The sequence below is a fragment of the Periplaneta americana genome, chromosome 6, assembly GCF_040183065.1.
Source record: "Periplaneta americana isolate PAMFEO1 chromosome 6, P.americana_PAMFEO1_priV1, whole genome shotgun sequence".
Lineage (NCBI taxonomy): Eukaryota > Metazoa > Arthropoda > Insecta > Blattodea > Blattidae > Periplaneta > Periplaneta americana.
This window is the reverse complement of record NC_091122.1, coordinates 60,939,748-60,953,220: the sequence shown is the minus strand read 5'-3', so window position 1 is coordinate 60,953,220 and position 13,473 is coordinate 60,939,748. Positions and strand designations below refer to the sequence as shown.

The 13,473-nt window shown below is 33.5% G+C and overlaps 1 protein-coding gene across 3 annotated transcripts in view; it reads right to left on the bottom strand.

Annotated features, from left to right (window-relative positions):
• The window catches only part of Sec24AB (Protein transport protein Sec24AB), an 81,028-nt gene that overhangs the window by 49,884 nt on the left and 17,671 nt on the right, over nt 1-13,473 (bottom strand). For 2 of the 3 annotated variants that reach the window (XM_069828194.1, XM_069828195.1), the window contains exons 4-7: nt 9,720-10,885; nt 6,255-6,350; nt 4,215-4,330; nt 2,754-2,856 (exon numbers count right to left, since the gene is read on the bottom strand). In XM_069828194.1, coding sequence (XP_069684295.1) covers nt 2,754-2,856; nt 4,215-4,330; nt 6,255-6,350; nt 9,720-10,885 — 1,481 coding nt within the window. The remainder of the gene's footprint in view (nt 1-2,753; nt 2,857-4,214; nt 4,331-6,254; nt 6,351-9,719; nt 10,886-13,473) is intronic. The other variant, XM_069828197.1, reaches the window with a different exon arrangement.

The window sequence follows — 13,473 nt, the reverse complement described above, 5'->3', positions numbered from 1 at the left end:
ATACCAAGAAAAAAAAAACATCATTAAACACAATACAAAAAAAAATTTAGTTACATTACACTAATAGTCTAACTTTAAGGTTTGAAAGTTTTTTTTTTATTACTGAAGGAAAACTTACAACTGCAAACTAAAATTTCATATTTTGGTGAAGTACGTAAACTTCCAAAACTGCAATAACTAGTACATATCTCCACAAATATTCTTAAAACCAGAAGTACGAGGTATCTCACATTATAAACATTACAGCAACAAAGTTTAGATTAAAAAACAGGACATGAGACTGACTGTCCATTTCAGGTGGATGAAGTATTATAACTTTGGAGAAATCCTCAAGGATCACTGATGAACAATGACATAATATGTCATCTGAGGAAACTGAACACACAAGGCAGAAAGTCTCGTACTGGGATAAAAAATTTAAAATGATCCTGTGAAGATAGTTTCTTATGCACAAGTATTGTGTTAGTAAAAATAGGAAGTTGTATTTTTTGTTTAAATTATAGAAATGTTTTAAATCTGTAGCACAATCTGCTGTACACTATGAATTCAACTATTTTCATTTCAATTGGTTTTATCATTGTTTGTTCAAGTGTGTTGATGCAGAGAAAATACTGAAGTTGGTTGGACTACATTAGTAATCAAATACAAATAAAATATGTAATATTTAATCAAAATCAAATATGTAGTATTTATATCATCTTGTGTAACAAAGCGATATCTAGCTTTCATAAACCATGGATTCACGAAATACGATATTTCAGTTGATAAAGCAAACATTTTATATTTCATGCCCTTTCAGGTCAAAATACTGTTTAATTTAAACTCGCGAAACTGTATATATACGCGAAATTTTTGTTCTTAGTACGAATTTATCCGAAATGAGTATTTTTCAAGTGAAAATCTGATCATTTTCTTTTACTAAATTTCAATTTAAAATGTCCAAAAGACGTCAGAGATGGATGTGATCTGGAATTACTTGGCTTGTCTGATTTTGTTTCTGAACATTTACGCACAGTTTAGTATATACAGTCACGAAGCTTGAGTTTATGAGGGTACTAGGAACAATAGACTGTGCAGGTAATATTTCGCATTGTCTGTAATGAGGCGATAGTAGCAATCCTAGTGGTTAGCAACTATCTATGGATGCATATTTACTATGTATTGAACTTCGTGACTGTATATACTAGACTGTGATTTAAGTTTGTTTTAATTAGGTAGTGGAATTTTCTTGAAAATTGTAGAGTAAGTGATTAAAATATAATCTGTTCTGCACTGATATTTATGTACAAAATTTCGAATTTAATGTTCAAATCCTATTCAATACAGAATTTTGAATTTAATATTCAAATTTTATTTCAAGTGAAGGACTTTTAAGATTCCCTTGATGATACCGAGCGAATACATGTATATTTTTTTGTGCGAAAGGACACTGAAATTAGCCAAATTTTTATATTGAAATTTTAAAATTTTCATTCATTGTAAAATAAGATCCCTACTAATAGATTATATCTCATGTAATGTAGTGTGAAGTATAACTTAACCTCACATTTTCTTTTCTCACTAAAACTAATGTGTATAATATATTTAAACTATGGTCGCAAATCCTGAAGCTGGAACTTCCACACGTATGTCCTCGTGAAAAACCACATCCATGGGAAAGGTTTTAACCCAGGTGAAAGGATGCAAATTATTAATTTGAACAGATGTCTGTCGAAGTCAATCCTAATGTATTTGTAAAAGATATAGTGGATGAAGTAACAAAATCAATAGGAGTAGGAATAAGCAGCATGAACAAAATCCTAAAGCAATATGAAAATATTGGGGAGCTTAAGTCACCTGTAGAGTTATATGTTTCAATATTAATAACCTTTGCAGTTTGCTTAATGGATAAAACATCCATATGCATAGTTTACCAGGAATAGCTAAACTCTTTTTTGGCATACTACTTTCAATCAAAATCTTTCACAATATACCACGGTATGTTCATTAATGTGCATGTACTATATTGCTACTTATTGAAGAGTCATCAATTTTTTTTTTTTACAAAGAGACATACAAACAACCAAGCACACAACATCCGCACATAATGAAGATTTAAAAGCCAGTGCACAATATGAATAAATTGTTAATATTGATTAATTTTAGCAAGATCTTATTTTAAAAAAAATGTTCACAATCTACTACAAAATAATTGCAATTGACTGTTTGGCTAGCCCTGATTCATACAATTGTGTATTAATACTCATGTCATATATTTTCTAATTTTCCGGTTGAGCACAGGGGATTATTCCTGTGTTCGTCCATGGTCTGGAATTTAGGTTAAGTTTAGATTTAAGACCTCTCCTGGCACCACATTATCATAATCATCCTATCACATCATTGGGGTAATGTACCTCTGCCTTCCAGGCGCCCCAACCACGGAAGTGGGTTACAACTAAGCCACTGCCAAGAGAGAAGACCAGAAATGTCGAAAAGACAACCTGGTGGCATTGGATTAAAAAAAAAAAAAATATATATATATATATATATATATATATATATATATTTTCTAATTCCTTTCTCAGCAAGAAATATACTGAAATAGAACCTTGTAAATTGCGTTTTCACTTATTTCTTTTGTTTACTTGCACTCTATAGACATCCTGAATGTAGTACAAAATACATATTGCACACATCGAAGAATTTTTCATCACATCTATTAAAGAAAAAATTTCATAGCATTTTCATACTGTTAAATGCATTTTTATACTTACATTTAAATCTTTAAATGGATGAATTAAAATTCCTAATGGTAATCTCGATTTTTGAAGAAGAGAATTAGTTTCTGGAATTTTTGTTAAAGTGCATCTAAAAATTCTGAAAGAGAAAAAGAAAACAATGAATAAATATGATATTGTTCGCACAATCAAGAAACCCTACAATAATACCTCACTTAATTTAAACAGTGCAGTGAAAATATAATATTTTTTCGGACCATAATACGCACATTTTCTTATATAAAAAAAACATTTAAAACATAACTGCGCCTTATGTTCTGATGGTATGTCGATGCATGCCAATGCGACAGTTACCATTTTATATATTATTTTAATGTACCGAAGTACATATGATATTTCCATGCAGATATTCTGCGTCATCATACGATGAAAGAGTAATGGAACGGAGAAAAATTCTCTCCGGCACCGGGATTTGAACCCGGGTTTTCAGCTCTACGTGCTGATGCTTTATCCACTAAGCCACACCGGATACCATTTTGTTCTCATCCCAAAGCAAAGCTACAAATAAGGATGAATGCCCCTCAAAGAATGCAGTGGATAAAGAAATATGCTATCCACATCCTCAGTTCACTTGTTTTCTATTCAGTAGCGGCTAGTGGATGAACACTGGTCCTGTCAAATGAAAGTTATCCTTTGTTTACGTAACTTTTGTTCCACCAACCCACCTTTCCTTCCACTATTGAAAATAATATCTATGGATTATCTGAAAAACATGTTATCCAAAATGGCTCCATGCCCTTTATTTCAGATAAACGAGATTTTACTGTATTTTACCCTGATCACAAAAAACATGTACAGCTAGTCAATAAATGATTGAATACTGTATATTTTGTTATCCAAAATGGCTCCGCCCCATTTAGTTTGAATAAATGGGGTTCTACTATATTTTATCTTGGTCACACGAAATGTAAAGCTAGTCAAGAAATGATAGTGCTGTACATTCTGTATCATTTGGCACAAAGTCACCTAAGCTCTAAACAAATATAGTAATAATGTCAGTATCTGTTCTCGAACTTCAATCTCCAGCATATTTATCAGATAAGTTACTTCTATGCCTCGAGGCAGCTGCTGAAAATGCTTATGAGAGCATTAAATTATTTTTTGACTAATTTTACAAAATATGAAAATGTCAAATTAAATCTGAAATATGGAATCAAAATCAAGTAAGAACAACATAGTGTGACCCATAAAAATTGTAACTTCCGATTTCATCTCCATATTCAACATCATGTATTCAACTTATGGTCAAATATCCCTAAAATATAAATAAGAAAAAAAAAAACACGTACTATATATACCAGTAAATATGAACTATATCTATTCATTCATATTATTACATCTCACAAAAATATAAACTTGTGAGTAAGACGTCAATTTCACAAACTAAATTATACAGAATTATCACTAACTTGGTAATAAAATAACTAATACACTTACTCTGAACTACAATTTACACTATCTAAGAACTCTTGATGTAATCTAACTTTTGGTGCTTCAACTTTCTCTGGAGGCAAAACGTTTCTATTTTGAAGGAGATCAACATTTTCCAAGCCCTGAAATGATTAAATACACAATTAGAGATGGATTTCATGCAAGTGAGTGTTGGACAAAATGAGAGATTAAATATTTGTTTTCTATTGGCATCTAGATTACAGTTTTAGACCTTTTTCCTTCTAATATGGTTTGAACAGTTCCAATCTCACAATTCTGTAAATCGAGAATTTTCGAGACAATACCGCTTTTCCAGTCAAAATACTATCTCATGATTGCTGGCATCTGTTGCTATTCCAAGAAATGGCATGGCATCAATGTAGATTTAAGGAAATGTGGTATCAAGAAAATATGGTGACCACATTTCATTGATGAGGACTTCTGTTTTCGTTTTTGCACTCTGTTATTTATTGGTGATTTCTGAGTCGTCAAAAAGTTAATTTTTTCATTAACACTGAGGTGCAGTCTATGAGCCTATATGACTGATAGTGGCTCACAATATGGAATGCCAACATTCCTTCAGCCGCACTAGCTTTTTCGTCTATTTTATTACTTTTTTGCGTAAAATAACTGTTACTTTAATAGATGAACATGAGCTTTAGAAGCATTTAGTATACTTGGTAGATTTGTATGTCACTCCAAATCCAAAACATCTCCTGATGCTACAGATATGTAACAATCACACACAATATACAGTGCGTTCATAGCTTGGCAGAACCGTTATAACATAACCTAAATAATATAAACAAGTGTTACAAAAGTTTTAATTAGGGATGATAAAATAAACAAGAAAACTTTTAATTAAGGAAGATGAAATAAAAAATAAACATGAATAACTTTAAAAGGAACAATTACTGTAAGTACAATCTTCAAATTTGAATGTTTTAGTGGTCCGGCCGAGCTACGAACGCACTATATTTAGCTTCAGTTTCAACACATCTTTGAATGAAGCATGGATATTTGCTTCTTATATCATTGAATTTGCATTTTCTTTTGTTGCTATTCAATAATTTACTTCCTCCAACTGCACTACTGCCAATGTCTTCTTTTCTCAACATTTAAAATTTTTAAGCTTTCAGGATTGCATGAAAATCTTTAATTTCAGAGAACTTTAGATACACAACACAGAAACACACATGCTCCACTGCTTGCAATTAGCCAACTTGAAAATCCAGCAACCAGAAGTTCATAAAAGTAGGAAACGAAAGTGAAAAAGGCAATAGTGGAACACTGTTACCAACAGTTTTAATGATTAGAACTATAGAATTATCCTTAAACTATAGATTCTTTTGCAATATTTTCGTTGTTAATTTCTTTGATTGATATTCTTCAACTTAAATACATTTCTTCGCAAATAGGGATAAAAAGCCGGGCATTTTCCAAATTTTTAGCTGGAAGCTCACAAAATGGTAGAAAAGTAGGACATGTCCAGTGAAATGTGGATATCTGCAATCTCTAGAAACATTTGAATGTCGTTCTGTGCAGTGCTGTTACAAGAGATCCAAAATGTCTGATGCTCTGTATCTCAAACTCAAGATTTTGTAGTGAAGTTCTTGTTCCAGAGAACACTTCAATTGGTTTTTCTCCATATGTCTCAAGTTTAGTGTGTACAACAGCATTAAGCAAACAAACGCCATAATGCTCTTTCATATGTGATACACCACAAAACTTCACTGCATTTCTAGAGGAGACTACGCTTTAGATTTAGTCAACCAAACACACTATTACTACTCAGCCAGCCTTGGACCTGTAATCCTTGAGTCTCGAGGCAAGCCCAAAACACCGAGGACGATTATTATAATGACCATATAACATTAGATGAACGAGAATGCCACTTCACTCATCATGTGTCTCATAGAAGTGATTGAGATGCAAACTTGGTCACTTTGTTGAGAAGCTTCTGGTTGAACTTTCTTCTTCTTAATAATAGTGACATGTCAATTTATTACATCCCCCCACCAAAATTTGTTGGAAGATGTTACATACCCAGAGTTTGTTGAAGCCCATTTGTGTTACAGACAAGCCAGACATCTGTGGTGCAAGAGCATCCCCACCAGACTGACCTCTTTGTTGATATGTCTGCTAGAAAATATCCAAAATAAAAATAATTATAAGACGAAATAAATAGAGCACTTGGAACACAAACAGAACCTCAGGACAGACAATCTATCTTGTAAACAAGATCATGCTCCTTACACTTACGGGTATACATTTTCTTTAAATTACAACACTGTACATAGAATAGAAAGATTAAAAATGCAAAATTAATATATTGCACTGAAAAAATACAAGATAATACATTTTTCTTTTATTTCAAGACTCTCGGACAGAAAGATTATCAAAATGCGATATTATGTAATCAAGCCATAAAAAGTAATAAAAATGGAACAGTGCTTACTAATATTCTGAAGATGTATTCACATCTGGAATATCAACAAATTACCAGTCAAACAAAATTAAATTCACAACCGTATTTTGAAATTCCCAGGAAAAATTAAATTATTATTATTATTACTATTACTACTATTATTATTATTATTACTATTATTATTATTATTATTAATATTATTATTATTTCCTCCCCCCTCTAAATTAGCTTAATCTATGTAAAGATGTATTATTATAAAAGAAAATCACAGCATAGAATGTTTCAATATGTAAACTGCTATGATTATTTTGTCATTAGAACCTGATCAGAACTAATGTTACCACATAATGCCAATTCTTAATTTCGTATCAGATACAGTGAAACCTCGATCCATCATTTTTTGGGGGAACAGGGAATAAAAATGATATATTATACGGGAAAACGATAATACCAAAAAACCATAAAAATTACCATATGTAGGAGTATAATAGATGCAACAGAGTTATGAATGTATCCCACTGTTCCCTAGATGATTAAAGAAGGACTAATCATATAATCGACGCATTTAAATTTTAACAATAATCTATACTAATAATAAATCTGTAGCCAAAACTTTTCTGGTAATTTTCGATTTTCCAAAAATAATTGGTGTTAACATGTATAATTAACCATCCTGAAACCGAAAATCGCTTTTTTGAAATTTTTGTTTGTATGTCTGTCTGTCTGCCTGTCCGTCTGTCTGGATGTCTGTTACCTTTTCACGCGATAATGGTTGAATGGATTTCGATGAAAATTTGAATATAAATTAAGTTCGTTGTAACTTAGATTTTAGGCTATATGGCATTCAAAATACGTTATTTAAAAGGGGGGTTATAAGGGGGCCTGAATTAAATAAATCGAAATATCTCACTTATTATTGATTTTTGTGAAAAATGTTACATAACAAAAGTTTCTTTAAAAATTATTTCTGATAAGTTTTATTCTAAGCAAAATTTTGATAGGACTGATATTTAAGGATATAAAAGACTTTTAAAATAACACTATATTACATTTTCACCGCTGCCTCAGATTATAGCGTTGTTCCTGCAGTAACTCCTATGTGCAAAATATAAAATTTATGAGTAGAAAAAAAGACACATTTATTCATTCCATGGGAATGGTACATAGGAGATCGTGAATTCTTACATTTTCGAAAGAAAGAAATATAATTAAATACCACTGTATATGCTGTATCATTATTTATCTTATTTGAAGGGTTCAGAACCATAGTGGGCCAAGTGCCATTTACTGAAGACGTAGAAAACAATGGTTAAAATTAAGTTATTACCATAATTCAATTGAAACATATAGCAAGTAATATAAAGTTTACACATTAAGAATAAATGATATGTCGATGTTCATTAAACTATGGTTGCATGTAATAACAATTAAGAAACATGTTAAAGGAACTGTCAGTGCACCAAATGAGTGATCTCTGGACCAAAATGATCGCATTTTAATTATTTAAATACAATTTAAATTAAGTAACATATTAAACGATTTATCCTTCTATCAGACATGAATGTTCCCTGGATCAAACGTCCTATTTTAATTATGTAATTACTTTATATTTATTTCTATCTAACAGGTGCAGAGGAGAGCATGGGTACGGCTAGTCATAAATAATATAAAATCATAATGAACGTGTCTTGTTAATATTTTATTCTTGTTTGTAAACTTATGATAAGAAATCTGTTGTTTGCTTAAATAAGGTATAGAATAAAGAACCAATTGGTTAGTGATTACATTTAATGCACCTTTATTAGAATATTACAGTACGTACACTATTTCTTGCAGAAAAAATCTGCAGTTAGCTTTTGTTTTTTTTTTTTTTAACACCTGAATTTTATAGTGAATTTCTGATAAGAATGATACTGAAGTAAACAGAAAGGTAGAGTTTTATCACCTCCCACACCAACATACCAAGCCATGTGTGCGATGAGGATGACATATGCACTAGAAATTAGTTCACTATTCCTCATGAGATGTTGGTCGTTACTGATAATTTAGACAGAAATTAAGTATGTGAAAATCGTAAACCATAAATCATTCGTGTTATGTTCAGAATGCAGATATGTGTTACCACAAATCCATTCCCATAAAATTAATACTATTGTTTAAAATAGGAGGGCTTCCATTAGTCCACACTGTTGCATTACATGCAACTAGAACCTGCGTCACAAATTAGATCTATATCATATCGTATGAAAATAACGCCAAAACTTGTCAAGCTCTTTAGTAACTCTACAAAGATACTTCTCCTGTATGTATCTAAGCATATAAACATGTACTGAACATAAACAATGTACAGAAACCCTTGCCATTGTGGAGCTCGGCATCTGTGTTGTAGTACAGCTGACTCTAAACAAGTCGCAGAATTAAGACGACAAATCCAGTCAGGTAAGACGACTGCGTAATATATTCCATAATAATACTGTATCAAGTGTTTATACACCTCCACATCGTTCTTGTGTGGAAAAATATGATTAATCAATAAGTTACTATAAAATTGCATTTCTTTTCAGAATCTAATACCTGTCTTCATAGCACAGATCACACATGTAGTAACTAATTTCCACATTAACAGACTATACCAAACGCACGTGGAGAGTACGCGTGCTGCAATAAGATGATGAATCACATCACATATCATGACGGAATAATACATTTTACATTTTTCCACAAAGTTTGACACAGTCTCCGGATCGCAATCTTCTGCATCTTGCTTCAAAGATAATAATGGAGAGCAAAAAGTTCGCCCTTTCGAAGTAAAAGAAAACTAACCATGCGGGAAAATATGGCGTCGGCACTGTGATTTCTCAACGATCGATGCGATAAAACAATAGTTTAAGGAATGATGGAACTGGGAAAAAAATAACGTTATTTATATGGGACTATTTCTGGGACCAAAAAAAAAGGCGGGAAAACGACGATAACAGGAATCAAGGTTCCACTGTATTTCAGAAATTATATATAAAAAAAATTTGTTTGCAATAATGTTCGTATTTTTTCTTTCCGACAAAATACACTAAATATGTTCATACCTGCTGAGGATATCTTTTTCCCAGATGACTAACATCATGCTGAACTGCACCAGACTGAGGCATACTCTGATACTGGCTGGAGGTTGGAGGCATGGGAGGTTGTGAGTAGCCCATGCTAGTAGGTGGCATTGGAGGTCCTGGAGCCATTCCAGGCTGCATTGGAGGCATTCCTTGCTGAGCCGGACGATTACCCATGGGCGAGACAATCCCATGCTGAGTCATCTGCTGACTAACAGGTGGTTGTGGTTGTTGAGACATTATTCCTGGCTGAGAAGGCATAGGTCCGTGTATACCAGAAGGCGGATTTGGCATAGGTGGGACACCACTAGGGGGTCCTGGCTGACCCATTGGCCTGCTGGTTGGTTGGGGCGGTACAAAGCCCTGAGAATTTGTTCTTGGCACAGGTGCAGTCATCATTGGGGTCTGTCCTTGCATACTCTGTGACATGCCCATGCCCAGCCCAGGTCGAGACATTGGTTGCTGTTGAGGGGGACCATTCATAATGCCTGGCATTGCTTGTACATAAGGAGCATAACTTGGGTTTGCCTGCGGTGGCATGTTTCGTGATGGTCCTGGTCTTCCATCAAACTTTTGTTGATTAGAACTGGATTCCATATGTTGTAAGTGAATATTTGAAGGTAACTGACTAGTTCCTAATCTCTCTTGGTTACTTTGATTTAACTGTGAAGGAATGTTCTGAGAAGCAACATTTTGCTGATAACTCACTGGGCGCGAACTTGATTCCACAGGCCCTACATGAGGAGCACTAGCAAGGTTACTACGTTGAGATGGTGGAAAGGGGCTATTTGTTGAAAACTGGGGACTTGTAGAACTTTGTTGTACACCTACAGGTTTTGATTGGCCAGAATTCTGTGTGACTAGGGATGGAGGCATTCCTGGGGTATTATACATTGTAGACACAGGTTGTCCTGCAGGAGGTTGCATAATCCTGTTATGGGAAGAGTTTACAATCATTCCTGGAGATCCTCTTTGAGATGATGCGTTCAACACAGGAGGTGTTGGTGACTGCTGCTGAAGATGTGGTCTTTGCTGTGGAGGTTGACTGTTCAATGTGTGGAGACTTTGTGATGAACCAGAAAGACTTTCACTAGGTCGATTAGGAGGAATAGGTGATGGGTCCCTTGAAGAGTGTGATGATAAGCTGCCTAAAATAACATAAGAACATCAATACAGCAAATAATATTATTATTTATCCTCAAATTCTTAATAGTTTAATTTTGTATTTCACACAATCTTACTACCAGTAAAGCAATAGGCAAAGTAAAAGTAATCAATCATAAAGAGACACAAGGGACAAGTGGCAGGGCTCCTGTAGCCATAGCACTACAAAGATATGGGTGATTAGTAGACAGCGGAGAAAAAGTCAAATAAAAGTCATGTTTACGGTTTACAAGTATTGTAAGCATTGACTATGGCATGAGGTGTGCACGCATCCCAAGTAGGTACAACACGGTACCGTCCGCAGAGAGCACCACTCGAACACCAAAATCAACTGCCACTCTGCGTTCTCAGTCAGTCCTCGTCCGTACGTGAACAGAGAATATTGAGATACATAGGGGAGACTGTTGTACCTTTAAACACTTTTCACATTTTACTTTTTTTAATTTTGGAAAATGATATTTTTTAAATTAAAAAATACTTTAAATAATTATTGAAGATTCCTTTACAACTTCGTGTATATATTTTCCTGTTCTACACATCTATTAAAGATGGAAAAAATAAAATGTAATATGTTCAAAGGTACAACAGGTTCATGTACCTTAGAACATACCCTCTTGTAAGTTGGAACACATGTAATATAGGTGGGAATATAGTTGCAAGAACTAACAACAATATTTAAAATGTATTTGCAATCATAAACCAGAGCAGGCTGCTCTGATTGAGATTTTATTTCCTGGAGGAGCAATAACTGCTTCAACAGTTTTCTTCAAGGCATCCGGATCAATTGGGGGACCTCTTAATTCCAGATTTACTTCGTGGCATGATCTTAAAATAAAATAAAAACAAAAACTAATAGTATTATGTACCTTGGAACATGTTCCGTGGTACAAGGTGTTCTGTGTTCGAAGGTACAAGAGGGTGCACATTTAAACAAATGTGGCTACCAAAACTAGAGATTCGAATAAATCATGGAAATTAAAATGTGTTATTACCAGACATCGGATTCTAGGGCAAATGCCTATTTTGTTTCTTTAGGAGAAAAGTAAAAATAATTATTAATATTTGTGTTTCATGGAAATTGAAAGGTATTCAAAGAGTTTTATAGTGCCCTAAAATGCCCTAAAACGGTTATTAGAGCCTAATTTGTTAATATTCGCCTAAAAATGCCTAACTCACTGTAAAGTTTCGCATTTTACTCTTACTTTTTATAATTTATACATGCATTCACTGCGAAATTTAAGGCATTTAAAAAGTGGAAAGTTTGCTTCACACCGGCCACGAAACCATCGATAAAGGAAACAAAATGTTTTGAATCTCACGACACTCGCAATAGATTTCACAGAATTTAACATGTTTGGAGGCATAAATGCCGACAAAGAACCAACCTTAGTTTTGAAGCAGGCAACAATCACAACATGTGCTGCTACCGATTCAGAGATATACTATACTATAAAAATGACTGTTTTCGGTCTGAAACCGATTAGCTGTACTGCCCTTCAGAGTGTCATAAAATCACAATTTTTGGAGAAAGAGTGTTTTGAAATATTTATGAAAAGTCGTAAAACTGCGAATTAGTAGGGTAAACCGTTGCAAAATATTTAAAAGAATGGCCCTCCTAGTGTTAACACTACCAGGAAATGCAACAATAAGTGGAACTTTGTATTTTTGTCCAATTGAATCTCAATAACAACAGTTCATTTGAATGCTCGTTAACAGTTGCTCTTTCCCTCACCTTATTTGTGTCGAGAAGTTTTGAGCGGTAGGACGTTTTCCTGTGAAGTTTAACGCGATAATGCCGAAAAATATAATTGCAAAATCTACATTGATCCGGCAATAGCTAACAGAATATTCAGAATTCACTTATGATGGAAAAATAATATTCTGCAAGATTTGTAGCAAACAGGTATGTAACAATAGTTGAAATATATAAATTCTATTAATTTTAATGAGTAGGCCTATAATATTTATATATTGACTGAGCTATCCTGAGGTATAATTCTTTTTAAGACCACTACACTTTAACCTTTTAAATTTCGGTAGTTAAAGTATTTGCAGGTCATTAAAATTTTGATTGTTCGAACCCACTAACTTTGTGATAGAAATACGGCAATACAACAATTAGGATTTTATTTTAATTCAGTTTACTTTACATTTTTAGATTTCGCAAGAAAAGAAGTGCCACCTAAAGCAGCATGTGCAAGGAGCGGCTCATAAGACTAAAGCTCAGCAGAAAAATCAACTGCAACAAACTTTACTAACACAGCCTACTTCATCCAATCTCAGCAGCAATTTCTATGCTGATTTAACCAGAGCATTTGTTGCTGCTAACATTCCCTGGAATGCAATTGAAAATCCGGTTTTAAGACAGCTTTTACAAAAATACTGCAAACAAAATATCCCATCTGAGTCGACCCTAAGAAAAAATTACTTAGACAGAATATACAACGAAACTTTAGCTTCCATTCGGGAGGATATAAGTGATTCTTACATATGGGTCTCTGTGGATGAAACCTCAGATCCTATGAATAGGTATATAGCAAATATGGTAGTAGGAAAACTTAGTCCTGATGGA